The 20,951-nt window shown below is 49.0% G+C and overlaps 1 protein-coding gene across 3 annotated transcripts in view; it reads left to right on the top strand.

Moving 5' to 3' along the window:
• The window catches only part of LOC137368897 (pikachurin), a 251,771-nt gene that overhangs the window by 38,589 nt on the left and 192,231 nt on the right, over positions 1 to 20,951 (top strand). For all 3 annotated transcript variants that reach the window (XM_068029148.1, XM_068029149.1, XM_068029147.1), the window contains exon 4: positions 227 to 253. In XM_068029148.1, the coding sequence (XP_067885249.1) occupies positions 227 to 253 (27 nt within the window). The remainder of the gene's footprint in view (positions 1 to 226; positions 254 to 20,951) is intronic.

Here is a 20,951-nt window from a genome sequence, read left to right as displayed (position 1 = left end):
CTTACTGCCCCAGTATGACATGTCCTAATTAACTGTATCGCCGTAGTTAGGCGCAGTTTTGTACTGTGGGTCTATGAACTGGATAGAATGAAAGGAGAAAGGGAGAAGCAGTAACTCCTTCACTTGAATCTATGGCTCTTCACAGCTGAACCCCCACAGGACTGGTTCTAGGAAGCTAAGATGTTGAGTATTGGCTAAGGTTATAATTTATGTTTCTGTTTTGCAGGACCAAATGAAAAGTCCACAAACATATGTAAGTATTTTGGAAATCCAAATAATATTTTTAACCCTTTGGATTGAATATTAGTTCTCATGGGACAATTCTTCGGTTACTTCTAGGCTTGACTTTTCCATGACTCTCCTAACCAGTCTGTCATTTTCCATTCTCTGTAACTAGAGCTCATCCAAACTTTGATGCTGTATCCTTAACACGCACCAAGTCCCCTTAACTTGCACCAGGTCCCGTTCCTCTATCATCCCCTGTGCTCTCTGATCTACAATGGCATTTTAAAATTCTCATCCTTGTTTTCAAATCTCTCCAAGGCCTCACCGCTCCCTATCTCTGTAATCTCTTCCAGTGCCACAACCCTCCAAGATCTCTTTGTCCCACCAATTCTGGCCTCTTGAACATTCCCCATTTTCACTGTTCCACCATTGGTAGTCACACCTTGAGCTGTCAAGACCCTAAACTCTGGAATTCTCTCTCCAATCCTCTCCGCTTCTCTCTCCTACTTTAAGGCTTAAAAACTACTTTTTTGGCCAAGTTTTTGGTCATTTGCCCTAATATCTCCTTATGTGGTTTGGTGTCAAATCCTGTATGATTACGTTCCTACAAAGCACCATGGGACATATATTTGCATTAAAGGCCCTACATAAAGGCAAGTTGTTGTTGTTTGACTCAGCTTGACTCGGATGCTAACATTCCCGCTCTGAGGTGTTAAGAACATAAGAAGCAGGAGCAGGAGTCGGCCATTCAGACCCTCAAGCCTGCCCTGCCATTCAATAAGATTATGGCTGATCTGTCCCAGGCCTCAACTCCTCTTTCAGCCCTGCTCTGTCTAACCCTCGACTCCCCGAGATTTCAAAAATCTATCTACCTCCTTCCAAAATACAATTAGTGACCTAGCCTCCACAACTCTCTCAGGCAGAGAATTCCAGAGATTCACCACCCTCTGAGAGAAGAAATTCCTTTGCATCTCAGTTTTAAATGTGTGCTTCCTTATTCTGTAATTATGTTCCCTAGTTCAAGATTCCCCCACTAGTGGAAGCATATTCTCAACATCTACCCTGTCAAACCCCCTTAGAATCTTATTTGTTTCAATAAGATCACCTCTCATTCTTCTAAACTCCAATGAATAAAGGCCTAACCTGTTTAGCCGTTCTTGATAAGACAACCCCTTCATCCCAGGAATCAGCCTAGTGAACCTTTTCTGAACTGCCTGCAATGCTAGTATATCCTTCTTTAAATACAGGGACCAAAACTGTACGCAGTATTCCAGGTGTGGCCTCACCAACACTCTGTACAGTTGGAACAGGACTTCCCTATTTCTAAACTCTAACCCCCTGGCAATACAGGCCAAAATTCCATTTGCCTTCCTAATTACTTGCTGCACCTGCATGTACAAGAACACCCAGATCCCTCTGTACTGCAGTATTTTGTAGTCTTTCTCCATCTAAATAATAATCTGCCTTTTTATTCTTCCTACCTCACGCTTTCCCACATTGAACTCCATCTGCCAAGCTTTTGTCCACTCACTTAACCTATCTATATCCCTTTGCAGAGTCTTTGTGTCCTCAATCACAACATGCCTTCCCACCTATTTTTGTATCGCCAACAATTGTTAGATCATGGGTTTAAGCTCCACTCCAGCAATAGGGAATAGTTAACGTTGGCTGACACTGCGGTGTAGTACTGAGGGAGTGCTGCATTGCTGGGGTGTTGACATCTTTTTAACAAGACCCATCTGCCTAATTTAAAAAATAATTCTCAATTCCAGCATTACATCCCTGCTTTTGAATTCTAAACCTCGGCCAATAAAGGAAAGCATTCCATATGCCTTCTTCACCACTTTATCTACCTGTCCTGCCACCGTCAGGGACCTGTGGACATGCACTCCAAGGTCTCTCACTTCTTCTACCTCTCTCAATATCGTCCCCTTTATTGTGAGATCAATATCGCTTTATTTGCCCTCCCCAAATGCATTACCTCACACTTTTCCGGATTGAATTCCATTTACCACTTTTCCGCCCACTCAACCAAACCATCGATATCTTTCTGGAGTCTACAGCTATCCTCTTCCCTACCAACTACATGGCCAATTTTTATGTCATTAGTAAATTTACCAATCATGCCTCCCACATTTAAGTCCAAATTATTAATATATATAATTAATATATGTATGACCTCCAACAATCACAACCATCTTCCTTTGCGCTCGGTACAATTCCAACCAGTGGAGAGTTTTCCCCCTGATTACCATTGACTTCAGTTTTGCTAGGGCTCCTTGATGCCATACTCGGTCAAATGCTGCCTTGATGTCAAGGGCAGTCACTCTCACCTCACCTCTGGAGTTCAGCTCTTTTGTCCATGTTTGAACCAAAGCTGTAATGAGGTCAGGAGCTGAGTGGCCCTGGCAGAACCCAAACTGAACATCAGTGAGCAGGTTATTGCGAAGCAAGTGCCGCTTGATAGCACCGTCAACGACACCTTCCATCATTTTACTGATTGAGAGTCGGCTGATGGGATGGTAATTGGCCGGGTTGGATTTGTCCTGCTTTTTGTGGACAGGACATACCTGGGCAATTTTCTACATTGCCGGGTAGATGCCAGTGTTGTAATTGTACTGCAACAACTTGGATAGCAACGTGACATGTTCTGGAGCACAGGTCTTCAGTACTATTGCCGGAATATTGTCAGGGCCCATAGCCTTTGCAGTATCCAGTGCCTTCAGTCGTTGCTTGATATCACATGGAGTGAATCGAATTGGCTGAAGTCTGGCATCTGTGATGCTGGGGACTTCAGGAGGAGGCTGAGATGGATCATCCACAGCACTTCTGGCTGAAGGTTGTTGCAAATGCGTCAGCCTTATCTTTCGCACTGATGTGCTGGGCTCCCCCATCATTGAGGATGGGGATATTTGTGGACCCTCCTCTTCCTGATGGTTGTTTAATTGTCCGTCACCATTCATGACTGGATGTGGCAGAGATTGCAGAGCTTAGATCTGATCCATTGGTTGTCAGATCGCTTAGCTCTGTCTATCGCATGCTGCTTACACTGTTTGGCACACAAGTAGTCCTGTATTGTAGCTTCACCAGGTTGACAACTCATTTTGAGGTATGCCTGGTGCTGCTCCAGGCATGCCTTCCTGCACTCTTCATTGAACCAGGGTTAGCCTCCTGGCTTGATGGTAATGGTAGAGTGGGGGATATGCTGGGCCATGAGGTTACAGATTGTGGTTGAGTACAATTTGGCTGCTGCTGATGGCCCACAGCGCCTCATGGATGCCCAGTTTCGAGTTGCTAGATTTATTCAGAATCTATCCCATTTAGCACAGCTGTAGTGCCACACAACACGATGATGGGTATACTCCAAGTGAAGATGATGTCCGGGTGTATTGCAGTGCGAAAGTGTCCAGGTGTATTGCAGGCTGCGGTGTCGGGGTGTATTGCAGTGCGCGGTGTCCGGGTGTATTGCAGTGCGCGGTGTCCGGGTGTATTGCAGTGCGCGGTGTCCGGGTGTATTGCAGTGTGTGGTGTTTGGGTTTATTGCAGTGTGTGGTGTTTGGGTTTATTGCAGTGTGTGGTGTTCGGGTTTATTGCAGTGTTTGGTGTTTGGGTTTATTGCAGTGTTTGGTGTTCGGGTTTATTGCAGTGTGTGGTGTTCGGGTTTATTGCAGTGTTTGGTGTTTGGGTTTATTGCAGTGTTTGGTGTTCGGGTTTATTGCAGTGTGTGGTGTTCGGGTTTATTGCAGTGTTTGGTGTTTGGGTTTATTGCAGTGTTTGGTGTTCGGGTTTATTGCAGTGTGTGGTGTTCGGGTTTATTGCAGTGTTTGGTGTTTGGGTTTATTGCAGTGTTTGGTGTTCGGGTTTATTGCAGTGTGTGGTGTTCGGGTTTATTGCAGTGTTTGGTGTTTGGGTTTATTGCAGTGTTTGGTGTTCGGGTTTATTGCAGTGTGTGGTGTTCGGGTTTATTGCAGTGTTTGGTGTTTGGGTTTATTGCAGTGTTTGGTGTTCGGGTTTATTGCAGTGTGTGGTGTTCGGGTTTATTGCAGTGTTTGGTGTTTGGGTTTATTGCAGTGTTTGGTGTTCGGGTTTATTGCAGTGTGTGGTGTTTGGGTTTATTGCAGTGTTTGGTGTTCGGGTTTATTGCAGTGTTTGGTGTTTGGGTTTATTGCAGTGTTTGGTGTTCGGGTTTATTGCAGTGTGTGGTGTTCGGGTGTATTGCAGTGTTTGGTGTTCGGGTTTATTGCAGTGTGTGGTGTTCGGGTTTATTGCAGTGTTTGGTGTTCGGGTTTATTGCAGTGTGTGGTGTTCTGGTTTATTGCAGTGTTTGGTGTTCGGGTTTATTGCAGTGTTTGGTGTTTGGGTTTATTGCAGTGTTTGGTGTTTGGGTTGATTGCAGTGTTTGGTGTTCGGGTTTATTGCAGTGTGTGGTGTTCGGGTTTATTGCAGTGTTTGGTGTTTGGGTTTATTGCAGTGTGTGGTGTTCGGGTTTATTGCAGTGTTTGGTGTTTGGGTTTATTGCAGTGTGTGGTGTTCGGGTTTATTGCAGTGTTTGGTGTTCGGGTTTATTGCAGTGTTTGGTGTCCGGGTGTATTGCACTGTGTGGTGTTTGTGTTATTTATATGTTTGATCTGTATGCTGCCACTGTTTTGAATATTGCCAGAGTGGTTCTTAGTCTGTAGTACCTAAACATTTATATTTATTTCATAACAACTATATGCACTCCACACTCGCCTGTGTCTCTCCTTCAAAAGCCATGCTGTATGTGTTCTCGAGTCTCTCTCATGATCTCTTACATCGTCATGGTGGGCCATAATCTTTACATTCTCTCACGATTAATCCTTTCAGACCTTTATCCTACATCTCTGCCCAAGGCTTTATCCGAAAATATATTTGCATACATTCAGTTTTTTATTTACCCCATCTCCCCCAAGTCTCTCACTTTTTAGTTTCAATCTGCAGGAGGCTTCACAGCTCCCCCTGATCTTGTTATCGTCAGATGTAGATGTTTGGTCTTTCTCTGGTCTCTTGCGTCTTGACTTGGACGGCCTTCATTGAAGTTTGTAGTGTTGAGTGTTTTCTGAATTTCCATTTCAACATCTGATTCGTCTAAATGTGTGACTGATTGACGTCTTTGCTGGAAAGGAGTAAGATTCCTTCTATTTTCTCCATATTGTAGCTTCTGGAGCTCGTAGTATATAAGATCATTGCTGATTGTTCTCGCTCTGGAGAATGACTCCTCTATTTTGGTCTCGTACCCATACCTTTTACCCTTCTGACAACTCCAGTAGGTTTCTGGTACCTGTTATAATTATGTGTTTGTTTCTTTTGATATGACTCTTTGTCTTGTACTCGCAAATAATCCTTGCTCTGTAACCCTGGAAGTAACTTCTTGGGTAGAATTGGAAGTTGTGTTCAAAGTTTTCTTTTCCGTTAAGAGTTCTGATGGTGCTAGTCCGCACAATAGTGGAGTAGTTCTGTATGTCAGTGGTGCTAATTGGAAATTTTGATTTTTCTTCAACACAGTTTTAATGGTTCTGACTGCTCACTCAGCTTCTCCATTTGATTGTGCACACACAGGAGAACTTGTTAGATGAACAAATCAACAGTTTTCCACAAAATGCATGAAGTAATCGTTTGCAAATTGCGGTCCATTATCAGATACTATCTGATTAGGTATACCATGTATTGCGAAAACTTCTTGTTGAACTCTTGATGACTTCTTCAGTTGTTTTTGTGTACATTCACTTATCTTCGATCCATCTTGAGAAGTAATCAACTGTAATTAGATAGGATCTTCCCTCAAAGAAGAATAAATCCATCACCAATCATTCCCACGGTCTAGTTGGGAATTGGGGTGAGAATAAAAGTTCTCTCTGACCCTGTCTGAATGGCACATACTTCACAATTTGAAATTAGTTCTTCAATATCCTTGGAGATTCACGGCCACCACATGAATGCCTGAGCCCATACTCTACACTTAGTTATGCCCATATGACCCTGGTGTATTTTCTCTAAGATGTCTATTCTGAGTGACTCTGGAATCACCAGTCTCCCGTCATATACCAATCATCCATGATGGTAAAGTGTCTTCTGTGTTCGAAAGAGATTTTATCCTCTTACCCTTGGGACTCTGTTGTGGCTGACCCTGCTCGCAATTTTGGCAGACACAGATGCATCCTTCATCTTGTCTCTGCACCTGATGACATTTTTGGACTCGCTTCTTCCCGAGTTCTCTGTCGTGTTGAACTCCTGCAGGAACCTGCTGCATTTCTCTTTCTCGCTCTGGTAGTCTTTGAGCAACGTGGCTGGCTGTGCTGTGTTGTGCGGGTTCTCTCTCCATTGGGCGGGATTTCTGGCAGACTGCTGTGCTCAGGTCAAGGGATTGGGGCGGAGTGGGGGGGCTCTCACTTTGTCCTGGTTCAGTCTCCCCAGACCTCTGAACAATCACAGGAATTCCTCTTGGAAGTGACTCCTGGATTTTTGTTCTTAAACTTCTTCTACTTTTTCTATAAGATGTAGGTTAATACAAACTCTTCTACTTAAGAATGAGAACTCCTGATTTCTTCGAACATACAGTGTTTCTAATATCTGATTTCCCTTGTACTGAAGTGTTGCCTGTAACTTCCCCTCCGCTTCAAGTTTAACTGCTCCTGGGCCACTTAACTGAGTTTCTGTTGGTTGTAGAAAATGTGTGGAAAGCCCCGGCTCTTTGTCTGATAAGACCGTTACACTCACTCCGATGTCAAGTTAGAAATTAGTGATATGTCCGTTGACATATATATCTGCAGACCAAAATGCCTGATTCGTATCATTGGTCTCACCAAGAAAATGTTTCCATTGGTCTGTTGCAGGAGGTTGTTTAGCTTCGTTAACCTCTCTATTTTTAAATGCTTGTCCTTTAAGAGCTTGAGGTAGTGGAGATCTTATTTCGCCACATCTTACTGAAATGCCCTATTTTTCTGCAATAAAAGCATTCTGCTCTATTGGCAGGACATTGTTTGCGCATCTGGGTACTTTTGGTGCCACATCACTCACAGGGTTTAATGGCGCCTTTGGCTCCCCCACCCCTCGCTAAGTGTACCTTTTTTCCCTGCTGCCTCTATTTCAGCCCTCTGGTGTAGGAACTGAATAGTTGCAGGAGGTGTCCTGAACCCAGGTCCTTATCACCTCGCAGGATTGCTCTGTTGTTCTTCCTGTCCTCAGCTTGCCTCACCAGCTGAATAGCTTTATCCAGGGTGAGGTCTTTAGACTGTAAAAGGTCTGGTATGGAATCATCTGCCACAACAATACAATCTCTTATCAATTCATCTTTAAGGTTCCAACTCTCATCCCTCTGCATGTCTGTAAAGGTCATTGATAAAAGCATTGATCGATTCACTCAGTTTCTGGACCCTTTTGTTGAATTTTGTTCTTTCTACAATCTTATGACTCTGCAAATTGAAATCAGAATCAGAAGCTTTTAAAACTTCAGCGAATTTGGCAAATGTTGCATTAAGACCCTGTTTTGCAATTATGTCTTCAGCTATCGCACCATTTGAATCTAATAGCCTATTCACTTGCTCTGCTTCAGACTTGCTGTTCAACTTAGATGCAATTCTAAATCTGAGAAATCATTTCCTCCATAATACCCAGTTTTGAATCTAATTGGGTCCGTCATAACTTTTGAAACCCTCCGGCATTCCCAATTTTTGATCCATGTTGTTTTATTTTATAGACATTTTTAGTGTGTTCCCCTTTAAGAAACTTTTTTTTTCAGGCTGGCTTGCTTTAATGGAGTGTAGCAGGTGCTTTCAAATGTGACCTGCTGTTTTTGATGGGCTGTTTTAGGGCTTTTTCCTTTGCTTGAGCACTTTATGTGTTTATTCAGCTTGCTTATTGGAGTTGACACAGCTGTTGAGAGTTCCCTGCTGTTTTAATAGACTGATCTAGGGGTTTGCCCTTTCTTTGGGAGCTGCAGGTTATTTGTTTTTTGTCTTCAGGTGTGGCTGCCTTAATGGAGTCTCCCTGCTGTGTTCGGGAGTGTCCGACACTTTTCGGCAGTTTGTGTGCTTGTCGGGGGTTTCCCGCTCTTCACCTTTGTGTTCCGCCCGAGTGAAGGAGTGGGTTTTCCCTGTGTTTTTCTCTTTTCTAGCCTTGATGCATTCAGAAAATTGCTTTAAGCTCTTCAAAGACCTTTTTTACTGCGATTCCTCGACAGTTGGCACTATAACTCATCCGATCAATCAAATTGATCTGCAGGCAGACACGCTTCCATTCTATGGAGCTTCTTTCCGCCTCTTGAGATCTATAGTTTTTTTTCTTCGCTTTACAGCTGCTTGTGTTAAATCTCTCTTCTGACTGAAGGATGGTACTTGCTTTAAACTTTTTCTTTTGAGTGTAGGATCCACCACTGATCACCACATTACAAGTTTGGTTCTGTATGCTGCCACCGTATTGCATCTAGCCAGAGGGATTCTTAGACTTTAAATATGACTATTTATTTCATAACAACTCGAAACATTCCACACTAGCCTTGTGACTTCTTCAAAAGCCACGCTGTATCTGTTCTCGAGTCTCTCCCACATGATCTTTTACATCCTCGTGGTGGGCGGTATTCTTTACACTGCCTCACGAATAACCCTTTCAGACCCTTAGACGACACTCGCGTATTGCAGTGGGCGGTGCCCGGGTATATTGCAGTGTGTGGTGCCCGGGTATATTGCAGTGTGTAGTGCCCAGATGTATTGCAGTGTGTGGTGCCCGGGTGTATTGCAGTGTGTGGTGCCCGGGTATATTGCAGTGTGTGATGCCCGGGTATATTGCAGTGTGTGGCGCACAGGTGTATTGCAGTGTGTGGTGCCCGGGTGTATTGCAGTGTGTGGTGCCCGGGTATATTGCAGTGTGTGGTGCCCGGGTATATTGCAGTGTGTGGCGCACAGGTACATTGCAGTGTGTGGTGCCCGGGTGTATTGCAGTGTGTGGTGCCCGGGTATATTGCAGTGTGTAGTGCCCAGATGTATTGCAGTGTGTGGTGCCCGGGTATATTGCAGTGTGTGGTGCCCGGGTATATTGCAGTGTGTGGTGCCCGGGTATATTGCAGTGTGTGGCGCACAAGTACATTGCAGTGTGTGGTGCCCGGGTGTATTGCAGTGTGTGGCGCACAGGTACATTGCAGTGTGTGGTGCCCGGGTGTATTGCAGTGGGCAGTGGCTGGGTATATTGCAGTGGGTAGTGGCTGGGTATATTGCAGTGTGTGGTGCCCGGGTGTATTGCAGTGTGTGGTGCCCAGATGTATTGCAGTGTGTGGTGCCCGGGTGTATTGCAGTGTGTGGTGCCCGGGTATATTGCAGTGTGTGGTGCCCGGGTGTATTGCAGTGTGTGGTGCCCGGGTATATTGCAGTGGGCAATGTCCAGGCATACTGCAGTGTGCGGTGCCGGGTGTATGACAGTGGGTGGTGCCCCAGTGTATTGCAGTTTGTGGTGCCTGGGTGTGTTGCAGTGGGTGGTGCCCGGGTTATAGAGAGTCATAGAGTTATACAGCACAGAAATAGGCCCTTTGGCCCATCACGTCTGTGCCGGCTATCCAGCACCTAACTATTCTAATCCCATTTTCCAGCACTTGGCCCATAGCCTTGTATGCTATGGCGATTCAAGTGCTCATCTAAATACTTCTTAAATGTTGTGAGGGTTCCTGCCTCTACCACCTCTTCAGGCAGTGCATTCCAGATTCCAACCAACCTCTGGGTGAAAATGTTTTTCTTCAAATCCCCTCTAAATCTCCTGCCACTTACCTTAAATCTATGCCCCCTGGTTATTGAACCCTCCGCTAAGGGAAAACATTTCTTCCTATCTAACCTATCTATGCCCCTCATAATTTTGTATACCTCAATCAGGTCCCCCCTCAGCCTTCTCTGCTCTAAGGAAAACAACCCTAGCCTTTTCAGTCTCTCTTCATAGCTGAAATGCTCCAGCCCAGGCAACATCTTGGTGAATCTCCTCTGCACCCTCTCCAGTGCAATCACATCCTTCCTATAGTGTGGTGTCCAGAACTGTACACAGTACTCCAGCTGTGGCCTAACTAGCATTTTATACAGCTCCATCATAACCTCCCTGCTCTTATATTCTATGCCTTGGCTAATAAAGGCCAGTATCCCATATGCCTTCTTAACCACCTTATCTACCTGTGCTGCTGTCTTCAGTGATCTATGGACAAGTACACCAAGGTCCCTCTGACCCTCTGTACTTCCTAGGGTCCTACCATCCATTGTATATTCCCTTGCCTTGTTAGACCTCCCAAAATGCATCACCTCACACTTCTCAGGATTAAATTCCATTTGCCACTGCTCTGCCCACCTTACCAGCCCATCTATATCGTCCTGTAATCTAAGGCTTTCCTCCTCACTATTTACGACACCACCAATTTTCGTGTCATCTGCGTACGTACTGATCATACCTCCTATATTCACGTCTAAATCATTAATGTACAATACAAACAGCAAGGGTCCCAGCACCGATCCCTGTGGTACACCACTGGTCATAGGCTTCCATTTGCAGAAGCATCCCTCGACCATCACCCTCTGTTTCCTGCCACTGAGCCAATTTTGGATCCAATTTGCCATAGGCTCTTACCTTCTAAACCAATCTTCCATGTGGGACCTTATCAAAAGCCTTACTGAAGTCCATGTAGACTATATCAACTGCTTTAACCTCATCTACACATCTAGTCACGTCCTTGAAAAATTAAGTTAGTTAGACATGATCTCCCCCTGACAAAGCAGAGCTGACTATCCCTGATTAATCCCTGCCTCTCCAAGTGGAGATTAATCCTGTCCCTCAGAATTTTTTCCAACAGTCTCCCAACCACTGATGTTAGACTCACCGGCCTGTAATTACCTGGTTTATCCCTGCTACCCTTCTTGAATAATGGTAACACATTCGATGTCCTCCAGTCCTCTGGAGCCTCCCCAGTGGCCAGAGAGGATTTGAAAATTTGTTTCAGAGCCGCTGCTATCTCCTCCCTTGCCTCACATAACAGCCTGGGATACTTCTCATCTAGGCCTGGGGATTTATCCACTTTTAAGCCTGCTAAAACAGCTAATACTTCCTCCCTTTCGATGCTGATATGTTCAAGTATATCACAATCCCCCTCCCTAATTTCCACAGCTACATCGTCCTTCTCCATAGTGAACACAGATGAAAAGTAATCATTTAAAACCTCACCTATGTCCTCTGGCTCCACACACAGATTGCCACTTTGATGCCTGATGGGTCCTAATCTTTCCCTGGTTATCCTCTTACCCTTAATATACTTATAAAACACCTTAGGATTTTCCTTTATATTGACCGCCAGTGTTTTTTCATGTCCCCTCTTCGCTCTCCTAATTACTTTTTTAAGTACCCCCCTACACTTTCTATACTCCTCTAGAGCCTCCGCTGTTTTCAGCACTCTGAATCTGCCAACAGCCTCCTTTTTTTTCCGGATCCAGTACTCTATATCCCTTGACATCCAGGGTTCCCTGGACTTGTTGGTCCTACCCTTCACCTTAGCGGGTACATGTTGGCTCTGAACCTCACGATTTCCTCTTTGAATGACTCCCACTGGTCTGATGTAGACTTTCCTACAAGTAGCTGCTCCCAGTCCACTTTGGCCAGATCCTGTTTTATCATATTGAAATCGGCCTTCCCCAAATTCAGTACCTTTATTTCCGGCCCATCTTTGTCCTTTTCCATAACTACCCTAAATCTTATCGAGTTATATAGTCACTGTCCCCGAGATGCTCCCCCACTGACACTTCTACCACTTGTCTGGCTTCATTCCCTAGGATTAGGTCTAGTACCGCCCCTTCTCTTATTACAGTGGGTGGTACCCGGGTGTGTTGCAGTGTGTGGTGTCCGGGTGTATTGCAGTGTGCGGTGTCAGGGTGTATTGCAGTGTGTGGTGTTCGGGTGTATTGCAGTGTGTGGTGTTCGGGTGTATTGCAGTGGGCGGTGTCCGGGTGTATTGCAGTGTGCAGTGCCCGGGTGTATTGCAGTGTGCGGTGTTCGGGTGTATTGCAGTGTGTGGTGTTCGGGTGTATTGCAGTGGGCGGTGTCCGGGTGTATTGCAGTGGGCGGTGTCCGGGTGCATTGCAGTGTGTGGTGTCCGGGTGTATTGCAGTGTGTGGTGTCAGGGTGTATTGCAGTGTGTGGTGTCCGGGTGTATTGCAGTGTGTGGTGTTCGGGTGTATTGCACTGTGTGGTGTCCGGGTGTATTGCAGTGTGTGGTGTTCGGGTGTATTGCAGTGTGTGGTGTTCGGGTGTATTGCAGTGTGCGGTGTCAGGGTGTATTGCAGTGTGTGGTGTCCGGGTGTATTGCAGTGTGAGGTGTCAGGGTGTATTGCAGTGTGTGGTGTCCGGGTGTATTGCAGTGTGCGGTGTCAGGGTGTATTGCAGTGTGTGGTGTTCGGGTGTATTGCAGTGTGTGGTGTCCGGGTGTATTGCAGTGTGTGGTGTTCGGGTGTATTGCAGTGTGTGGTGTTCGGGTGTATTGCAGTGGGCGGTGTCCGGGTGTATTGCAGTGTGCAGTGCCCGGGTGTATTGCAGTGTGCGGTGTTCGGGTGTATTGCAGTGTGTGGTGTTCGGGTGTATTGCAGTGTGTGGTGTTCGGGTGTATTGCAGTGGGCGGTGTCCGGGTGTATTGCAGTGGGCGGTGTCCGGGTGCATTGCAGTGTGTGGTGTCCGGGTGTATTGCAGTGTGTGGTGTTCGGGTGTATTGCAGTGTGTGGTGTTCGGGTGTATTGCAGTGTGTGGTGTCCGGGTGTATTGCAGTGTGTGGTGTTCGGGTGTATTGCAGTGTGTGGTGTTCGGGTGTATTGCAGTGTGTGGTGTCCGGGTGTATTGCAATGTGCGGTGTCAGGGTGTATTGCAGTGTGTGGTGTTCGGGTGTATTGCAGTGTGTGGGATGTCCGGGTGTATTGCAGTGTGTGGTGTTCGGGTGTATTGCAGTGTGCGGTGTCAGGGTGTATTGCAGTGTGTGGTGTTCGGGTGTATTGCAGTGTGCGGTGTTCGGGTGTATTGCAGTGTGTGGTGTCCGGGTGTATTGCAGTGTGTGGTGTTCGGGTGTATTGCAGTGTGTGGTGTCCGGGTGTATTGCAGTGTGCAGTGCCCAGGTATATTGCAGTGTGCAGTGCCCAGGTATATTGCAGTGTGTGGTGTCAGGGTGTATTGCAGTGTGTGGTCTTCGGGTGTATTGCAGTGTGTGGTGTCCGGGTGTATTGCAGTGTGCAGTGCCCAGGTATATTGCAGTGTGTGGTGTCCGGGTGTATTGCAGTGTGAGGTGTCCGGGTGTATTGCAGTGTGCAGTGCCCGGGTGTATTGCAAGGTGCGGTGTTCGGGTGTATTGCAGTGTGCGGTGTCCGGGTGTATTGCAGTGTGCGGTGTCCGGGTGTATTGCAGTTTGTGGTGTTTGGGTTTATTGCAGTGTGAGGTGTCCGGGTGTATTGCAAGGTGCGGTGTCCGGGTGTATTGCAGTGTGAGGTGTCCGGGTGTATTGCAGTGTGTGGTGTCCGGGTGTATTGCAGTGTGAGGTGTCCGGGTGTATTGCAGTGTGTGGTGTTCGGGTGTATTGCAGTGTGTGGTGTCCGGGTGTATTGCAGTGTGTGGTGTTCGGGTGTATTGCAAGGTGCGGTGTTGGGGTGTATTGCAGTGTGAGGTGTCAGGGTGTATTGCGGTGTCAGGGTATATTGCAGTGTGCGGTGTCCGGGTGTATTGCAGTGTGTGGTGTCCGGGTGTATTGCAGTGTGTGGTGTTCGGGTGTATTGCAGTGTGTGGTGTTCGGGTGTATTGCAGTGGGCGGTGTCCGGGTGTATTGCAGTGTGCAGTGCCCGGGTGTATTGCAGTGTGCGGTGTTCGGGTGTATTGCAGTGTGTGGTGTTCGGGTGTATTGCAGTGGGCGGTGTCCGGGTGTATTGCAGTGGGCGGTGTCCGGGTGCATTGCAGTGTGTGGTGTCCGGGTGTATTGCAGTGTGTGGTGTCAGGGTGTATTGCAGTGTGTGGTGTCCGGGTGTATTGCAGTGTGTGGTGTTCGGGTGTATTGCAGTGTGTGGTGTCCGGGTGTATTGCAGTGTGTGGTGTCCGGGTGTATTGCAGTGTGTGGTGTTCGGGTGTATTGCAAGGTGCGGTGTCCGGGTGTATTGCAGTGTGAGGTGTCAGGGTGTATTGCGGTGTCAGGGTATATTGCAGTGTGCGGTGTCCGGGTGTATTGCAGTGTGTGGTGTCCGGGTGTATTGCAGTGTGTGGTGTCCGGGTGTATTGCAGTGTGAGGTGTCCGGGTGTATTGCAGTGTGAGGTGTCCGGGTGTATTGCAGTGTGAGGTGTCCGGGTGTATTGCAGTGTGAGGTGTCAGGGTATATTGCAGTGTGCGGTGTCAGGGTGTATTGCAGTGTGTGGTGTTCGGGTGTATTGCAGTGTGTGCTGTCCGGGTGTATTGCAGTGTGTGGTGTCAGGGTGTATTGCAGTGTGTGGTGTTCGGGTGTATTGCAATGTGTGGTGTCAGGGTGTATTGCAGTGTGCGGTGTTCGGGTGTATTGCAGTGTGTGGTGTCAGGGTGTATTGCAGTGTGTGGTGTTCGGGTGTATTGCAGTGTGCAGTGCCCGGGTGTATTGCAGTGTGCGGTGTTCGGGTGTATTGCAAGGTGCGGTGTTCGGGTGTATTGCAGTGTGAGGTGTCCGGGTGTATTGCAAGGTGAGGTGTTCGGGTGTATTGCAGTGTGCGGTGTTCGGGTGTATTGCAGTGTGAGGTGTCCGGGTGTATTGCAGTGTGCGGTGTCTGGGTGTATTGCAGTGTGCGGTGTCAGGGTGTATTGCAGTGTGTGGTGTCAGGGTGTATTGCAGTGTGTGGTGTCCGGGTGTATTGCAGTGTGCGGTGTCAGGGTGTATTGCAGTGTGTGGTGTTCGGGTGTATTGCAGTGTGTGGTGTCAGGGTGTATTGCAGTGTGTGGTGTCAGGGTGTATTGCGGTCTGTGGTGTCCGGGTGTATTGCAGTGTGTGGTGTCAGGGTGTATTGCAGTGTGTGGTGTCAGGGAGTATTGCGGTCTGTGGTGTCCGGGTGTATTGCAGTGTGTGGTGTCAGGGTGTATTGCAGTGTGTGGTGTCAGGGTGTATTGCGGTCTGTGGTGTCCGGGTGTATTGCAGTGTGTGGTGTTCGGGTGTATTGCAGTGTGTGGTGTCAGGGTGTATTGCAGTGTGTGGTGTCAGGGTGTATTGCGGTCTGTGGTGTCCGGGTGTATTGCAGTGTGTGGTGTCAGGGTGTATTGCGGTCTGTGGTGTCCGGGTGTATTGCAGTGTGTGGTGTCCGGGTGTATTGCAGTGTGCGGTGTCAGGGTGTATTGCAGTGTGTGGTGTTCGGGTGTATTGCAGTGTGTGGTGTCAGGGTGTATTGCAGTATGCGGTGTCCGGGTGTATTGCAGTGTGCAGTGCCCGGGTGTATTGCAGTGTGCGGTGTCAGGGTGTATTGCAGTGTGTGGTGTCAGGGTGTATTGCAGTGTGTGGTGTTCGGGTGTATTGCAGTGTGTGGTGTCAGGGTGTATTGCAGTGTGCAGTGCCCGGGTGTATTGCAGTGTGCGGTGTTCGGGTGTATTGCAAGGTGCGGTGTTCGGGTGTATTGCAAGGTACGGTGTTCGGGTGTATTGCAGTGTGTGGTGTCCGGGTGTATTGCAGTGTGTGGTGTTCGGGTGTATTGCAAGGTGCGGTGTTCGGGTGTATTGCAGTGTGTGGTGTTCGGGTGTATTGCAGTGTGTGGTGTCAGGGTGTATTGCAGTGTGTGGTGTTCGGGTGTATTGCAGTGTGTGGTGTCAGGGTGTATTGCAGTGTGTGGTGTTCGGGTGTATTGCAGTGTGTGGTGTCCGGGTGTATTGCAGTGTGCGGTGTCAGGGTGTATTGCAGTGTGTGGTGTTCGGGTGTATTGCAGTGTGTGGTGTCAGGGTGTATTGCAGTGTGCGGTGTCCGGGTGTATTGCAGTGTGCAGTGCCCGGGTGTATTGCAGTGTGCGGTGTTCGGGTGTATTGCAAGGTGCGGTGTTCGGGTGTATTGCAGTGTGTGGTGTCCGGGTGTATTGCAGTGTGCAGTGCCCAGGTGTATTGCAGTGTGTGGTGTCCGGGTGTATTGCAGTGTGTGGTGTCAGGGTATATTGCAGTGTGCGGTGTCCGGGTGTATTGCAAGTTGCGGTGTCCGGGTGTATTGCAGTGTGCGGTGTCCGGGTGTATTGCAGTTTGTGGTGTTTGGGTTTTTTGCAGTGTGAAGTGTCCGGGTGTATTGCAGTGTGTGATGTTCGGGTGTATTGCAGTGTGTGGTGTCCGGGTGTATTGCAGTTTGTGGTGTTTGGGTTTATTGCAGTGTGCGGTGTCAGGGTATATTGCAGTGTGTGGTGTCCGGGTGTATTGCAGTGTGTGGTGTCCGGGTGTATTGCAGTTTGTGGTGTTTGGGTTTATTGCAGTGTGAGGTGTCCGGGTGTATTGCAGTGTGCGGTGTCAGGGTATATTGCAGTGTGTGGTGTCCGGGTGTATTGCAGTGTGTGGTGTCCGGGTGTATTGCAGTTTGTGGTGTTTGGGTTTATTGCAGTGTGTGGTGTCCGGGTGTATTGCAGTGTGTGGTGTCCGGGTGTATTGCAGTGTGTGGTGTCCGGGTGTATTGCAGTGTGCGGTGTCAGGGTGTATTGCAGTGTGTGGTGTCCGGGTGTATTGCAGTGTGCGGTGTCCGGGTGTATTGCAGTGTGTGGTGTCCGGGTGTATTGCAGTGTGCAGTGTCAGGGTGTATTGCAGTGTGCGGTGTTCGGGTGTATTGCAGTGTGTGGTGTTCGGGTGTATTGCAGTGTGCGGTGTCAGGGTGTATTGCAGTGTGTGGTGTCCGGGTGTATTGCAGTGTGTGGTGTCCAGGTGTATTGCAGTGTGCGGTGTCAGGGTGTATTGCAGTGTGCGGTGTCAGGGTGTATTGCAGTGTGCGGTGTTCGGGTGTATTGCAGTGTGCGGTGTTCGGGTGTATTGCAGTGTGTGGTGTCAGGGTGTATTGCAGTGTGCGGTGTCAGGGTGTATTGCAGTGTGCGGTGTTCGGGTGTATTGCAGTGTGTGGTGTCCGGGTGTATTGCAGTGTGCGGTGTCCGGGTGTATTGCAGTGTGTGGTGTCCGGGTGTATTGCAGTGTGTGGTGTTCGGGTGTATTGCAGTGTGCGGTGTCAGGGTGTATTGCAGTGTGTGGTGTCCGGGTGTATTGCAGTGTGTGGTGTCCGGGTGTATTGCAGTGAGCGGTGTCCGGGTGTATTGCAGTGTGTGGTGTCCGGGTGTATTGCAGTGTGCGGTGTCAGGGTGTATTGCAGTGTGCGGTGTTCACGTGTATTGCAGTGTGCGGTGTTCGGGTGTATTGCAGTGTGCGGTGTCAGGGTGTATTGCAGTGTGCGGTGTTCGGATGTATTGCAGTGTGCGGTGTTCGGGAGTATTGCAGTGTGTGGTGTCAGGGTGTATTGCAGTGTGCGGTGTCAGGGTGTATTGCAGTGTGCGGTGTCCGGGTGTATTGCAGTGTGCGGTGTCAGGGTGTATTGCAGTGTGCGGTGTTCGGGTGTATTGCAGTGTGCGGTGTCTGGGTGTATTGCAGTGTGTGGTGTCCGGGTGTATTGCAGTGTGAGGTGTCCGGGTGTATTGCAGTGTGCGGTGTCAGGGTGTATTGCAGTGTGCGGTGTCAGGGTGTATTGCAGTGTGCGGTGTCAGGGTGTATTGCAGTGTGTGGTGTCCGGGTGTATTGCAGTGTGCGGTGTTCGGGTGTATTGCAGTGTGTAGTGTTCGGGTGTATTGCAGTGTGCGGTGTCTGGGTGTATTGCAGTGTGTGGTGTCCGGGTGTATTGCAGTGTGAGGTGTCCGGGTGTATTGCAGTGTGCGGTGTCAGGGTGTATTGCAGTGTGCGGTGCCCAGGTATATTGCAGTGCGCGGTGTCCGGGTGTATTGCAGTGTGCGGTGTCCGGGTGTATTGCAGTGTGTGGTGTCCGGGTGTATTGCAGTGTGCGGTGTCCGGGTGTATTGCAGTGTGCGGTGTCTGGGTGTATTGCAGTGTGTGGTGTTCGGGTGTATTGCAGTGTGCAGTGCCCAGGTGTATTGCAGTGTGTGGTGTCTGGGTGTATTGCAGTGTGTGGTGTTCGGGTGTATTGCAGTGTGCAGTGCCCAGGTGTATTGCAGTGTGTGGTGTCTGGGTGTATTGCAGTGTGAGGTGTCTGGGTGTATTGCAGTGTGTGGTGCCCAGGTGTATTGCAGTGTGTGGTGTCTGGGTGTATTGCAGTGTGAGGTGTCTGGGTGTATTGCAGTGTGAGGTGTCCGGGTGTATTGCAGTGTGAGGTGTCCGGGTGTATTGCAGTATGTGGTGTCCGGGTGTATTGCAGTGTGTGGTGTTCGGGTGTATTGCAGTGTGAGGTGTCCGGGTGTATTGCAGTGTGCGGTGCCCAGGTGTATTGCAGTGTGCGGTGTCTGGGTGTATTGCAGTGTGTGGTGTTCGGGTGTATTGCAGTGTGCAGTGCCCAGGTGTATTGCAGTGTGTGGTGTCTGGGTGTATTGCAGTGTGAGGTGTCTGGGTGTATTGCAGTGTGTGGTGCCCAGGTGTATTGCAGTGTGAGGTGTCTGGGTGTATTGCAGTGTGAGGTGTCCGGGTGTATTGCAGTGTGAGGTGTCCGGGTGTATTGCAGTATGTGGTGTCCGGGTGTATTGCAGTGTGTGGTGTTCGGGTGTATTGCAGTGTGAGGTGTCCGGGTGTATTGCAGTGTGCGGTGCCCAGGTGTTTTGCAGTGTGTGGTGTTCGGGTGTATTGCAGTGTGAGGTGTCTGGGTGTATTGCAGTGTGTGGTGTCTGGGTGTATTGCAGTGTGTGGTGCCCGGGTGTATTGCAGTTTGTGGTGTTCGGGTGTATTGCAGTGTGCGATGCCCAGGTGTATTGCAGTGTGTGGTGCCCAGGTGTATTGCAGTTTGTGGATGTTCGGGTGTATTGCAGTGTGTGGTGTCAGGGTGTATTGCAGTGTGCGGTGTTCGGGTGTATTGCAGTGTGTGGTGTCAGGGTGTATTGCAGTGTGCGGTGTCCGGGTGTATTGCAGTGTGCAGTGCCCGGGTGTATTGCAGTGTGCGGTGTTCGGGTGTATTGCTAGGTGCGGTGTTCGGGTGTATTGCAGTGTGTGGTGTCCGGGTGTATTGCAGTGTGTGGTGTCAGGGTATATTGCAGTGTGCGGTGTCCGGGTGTATTGCAAGTTGCGGTGTCCGGGTGTATTGCAGTGTGCGGTGTCCGGGTGTATTGCAGTTTGTGGTGTTTGGGTTTTTTGCAGTGTGAGGTGTCCGGGTGTATTGCAGTGTGTGATGTTCGGGTGTATTGCAGTGTGTGGTGTCCGGGTGTATTGCAGTTTGTGGTGTTTGGGTTTATTGCAGTGTGCGGTGTCAGGGTATATTGCAGTGTGAGGTGTCCGGGTGTATTGCAGTGTGTGATGTTCGGGTGTATTGCAGTGTGTGGTGTCCGGGTGTATTGCAGTTTGTGGTGTTTGGGTTTATTGCAGTGTGAGGTGTCCGGGTGTATTGCAGTGTGCGGTGTCAGGGTATATTGCAGTGTGTGGTGTCCGGGTGTATTGCAGTGTGTGGTGTCCGGGTGTATTGCAGTTTGTGGTGTTTGGGTTTATTGCAGTGTGTGGTGTCCGGCTGTATTGCAGTGTGTGGTGTCCGGGTGTATTGCAGTGTGTGGTGTCCGGGTGTATTGCAGTGTGCGGTGTCAGGGTGTATTGCAGTGTGTGGTGTCCGGGTGTATTGCAGTGTGCGGTGTCCGGGTGTATTGCAGTGTGCGGTGTCCGGGTGTATTGCAGTGTGTGGTGTCCGGGTGTATTGCAGTGTGCAGTGTCAGGGTGTATTGCAGTGTGCGGTGTTCGGGTGTATTGCAGTGTGTGGTGTTCGGGTGTATTGCAGTGTGCGGTGTCAGGGTGTATTGCAGTGTGCGGTGTCAGGGTGTATTGCAGTGTGCGGTGTTCGGGTGTATTGCAGTGTGTGGTGTTCGGGTGTATTGCAGTGTGCGGTGTCAGGGTGTATTGCAGTGTGTGGTGTCCGGGTGTATTGCAGTGTGTGGTGTCCAGGTGTATTGCAGTGTGCGGTGTCAGGGTGTATTGCAGTGTGCGGTGTTCGGGTGTATTGCAGTGTGCGGTGTTCGGGTGTATTGCAGTGTGTGGTGTCAGGGTGTATTGCAGTGTGCGGTGTCAGGGTGTATTGCAGTGTGCGGTGTTCGGGTGTATTGCAGTGTGTGGTGTCCGGGTGTATTGCAGTGTGCGGTGTCCGGGTGTATTGCAGTGTGTGGTGTCCGGGTGTATTGCAGTGTGTGGTGTTCGGGTGTATTGCAGTGTGCGGTGTCAGGGTGTATTGCAGTGTGTGGTGTCCGGGTGTATTGCAGTGTGTGGTGTCCGGGTGTATTGCAGTGAGCGGTGTCCGGGTGTATTGCAGTGTGTGGTGTCCGGGTGTATTGCAGTGTGCGGTGTCAGGGTGTATTGCAGTGTGCGGTGTTCACGTGTATTGCAGTGTGCGGTGTTCGGGTGTATTGCAGTGTGTGGTGTCAGGGTGTATTGCAGTGTGCGGTGTTCGGATGTATTGCAGTGTGCGGTGTTCGGGTGTATTGCAGTGTGTGGTGTCAGGGTGTATTGCAGTGTGCGGTGTCAGGGTGTATTGCAGTGTGCGGTGTCCGGGTGTATTGCAGTGTGCGGTGTCAGGGTGTATTGCAGT

Source organism: Heterodontus francisci, chromosome 4 (assembly GCF_036365525.1).
Source record: "Heterodontus francisci isolate sHetFra1 chromosome 4, sHetFra1.hap1, whole genome shotgun sequence".
NCBI lineage: Eukaryota > Metazoa > Chordata > Chondrichthyes > Heterodontiformes > Heterodontidae > Heterodontus > Heterodontus francisci.
Note: the sequence above shows the minus strand (reverse complement) of the source record. Positions and strands in the feature narration are given on the sequence as shown.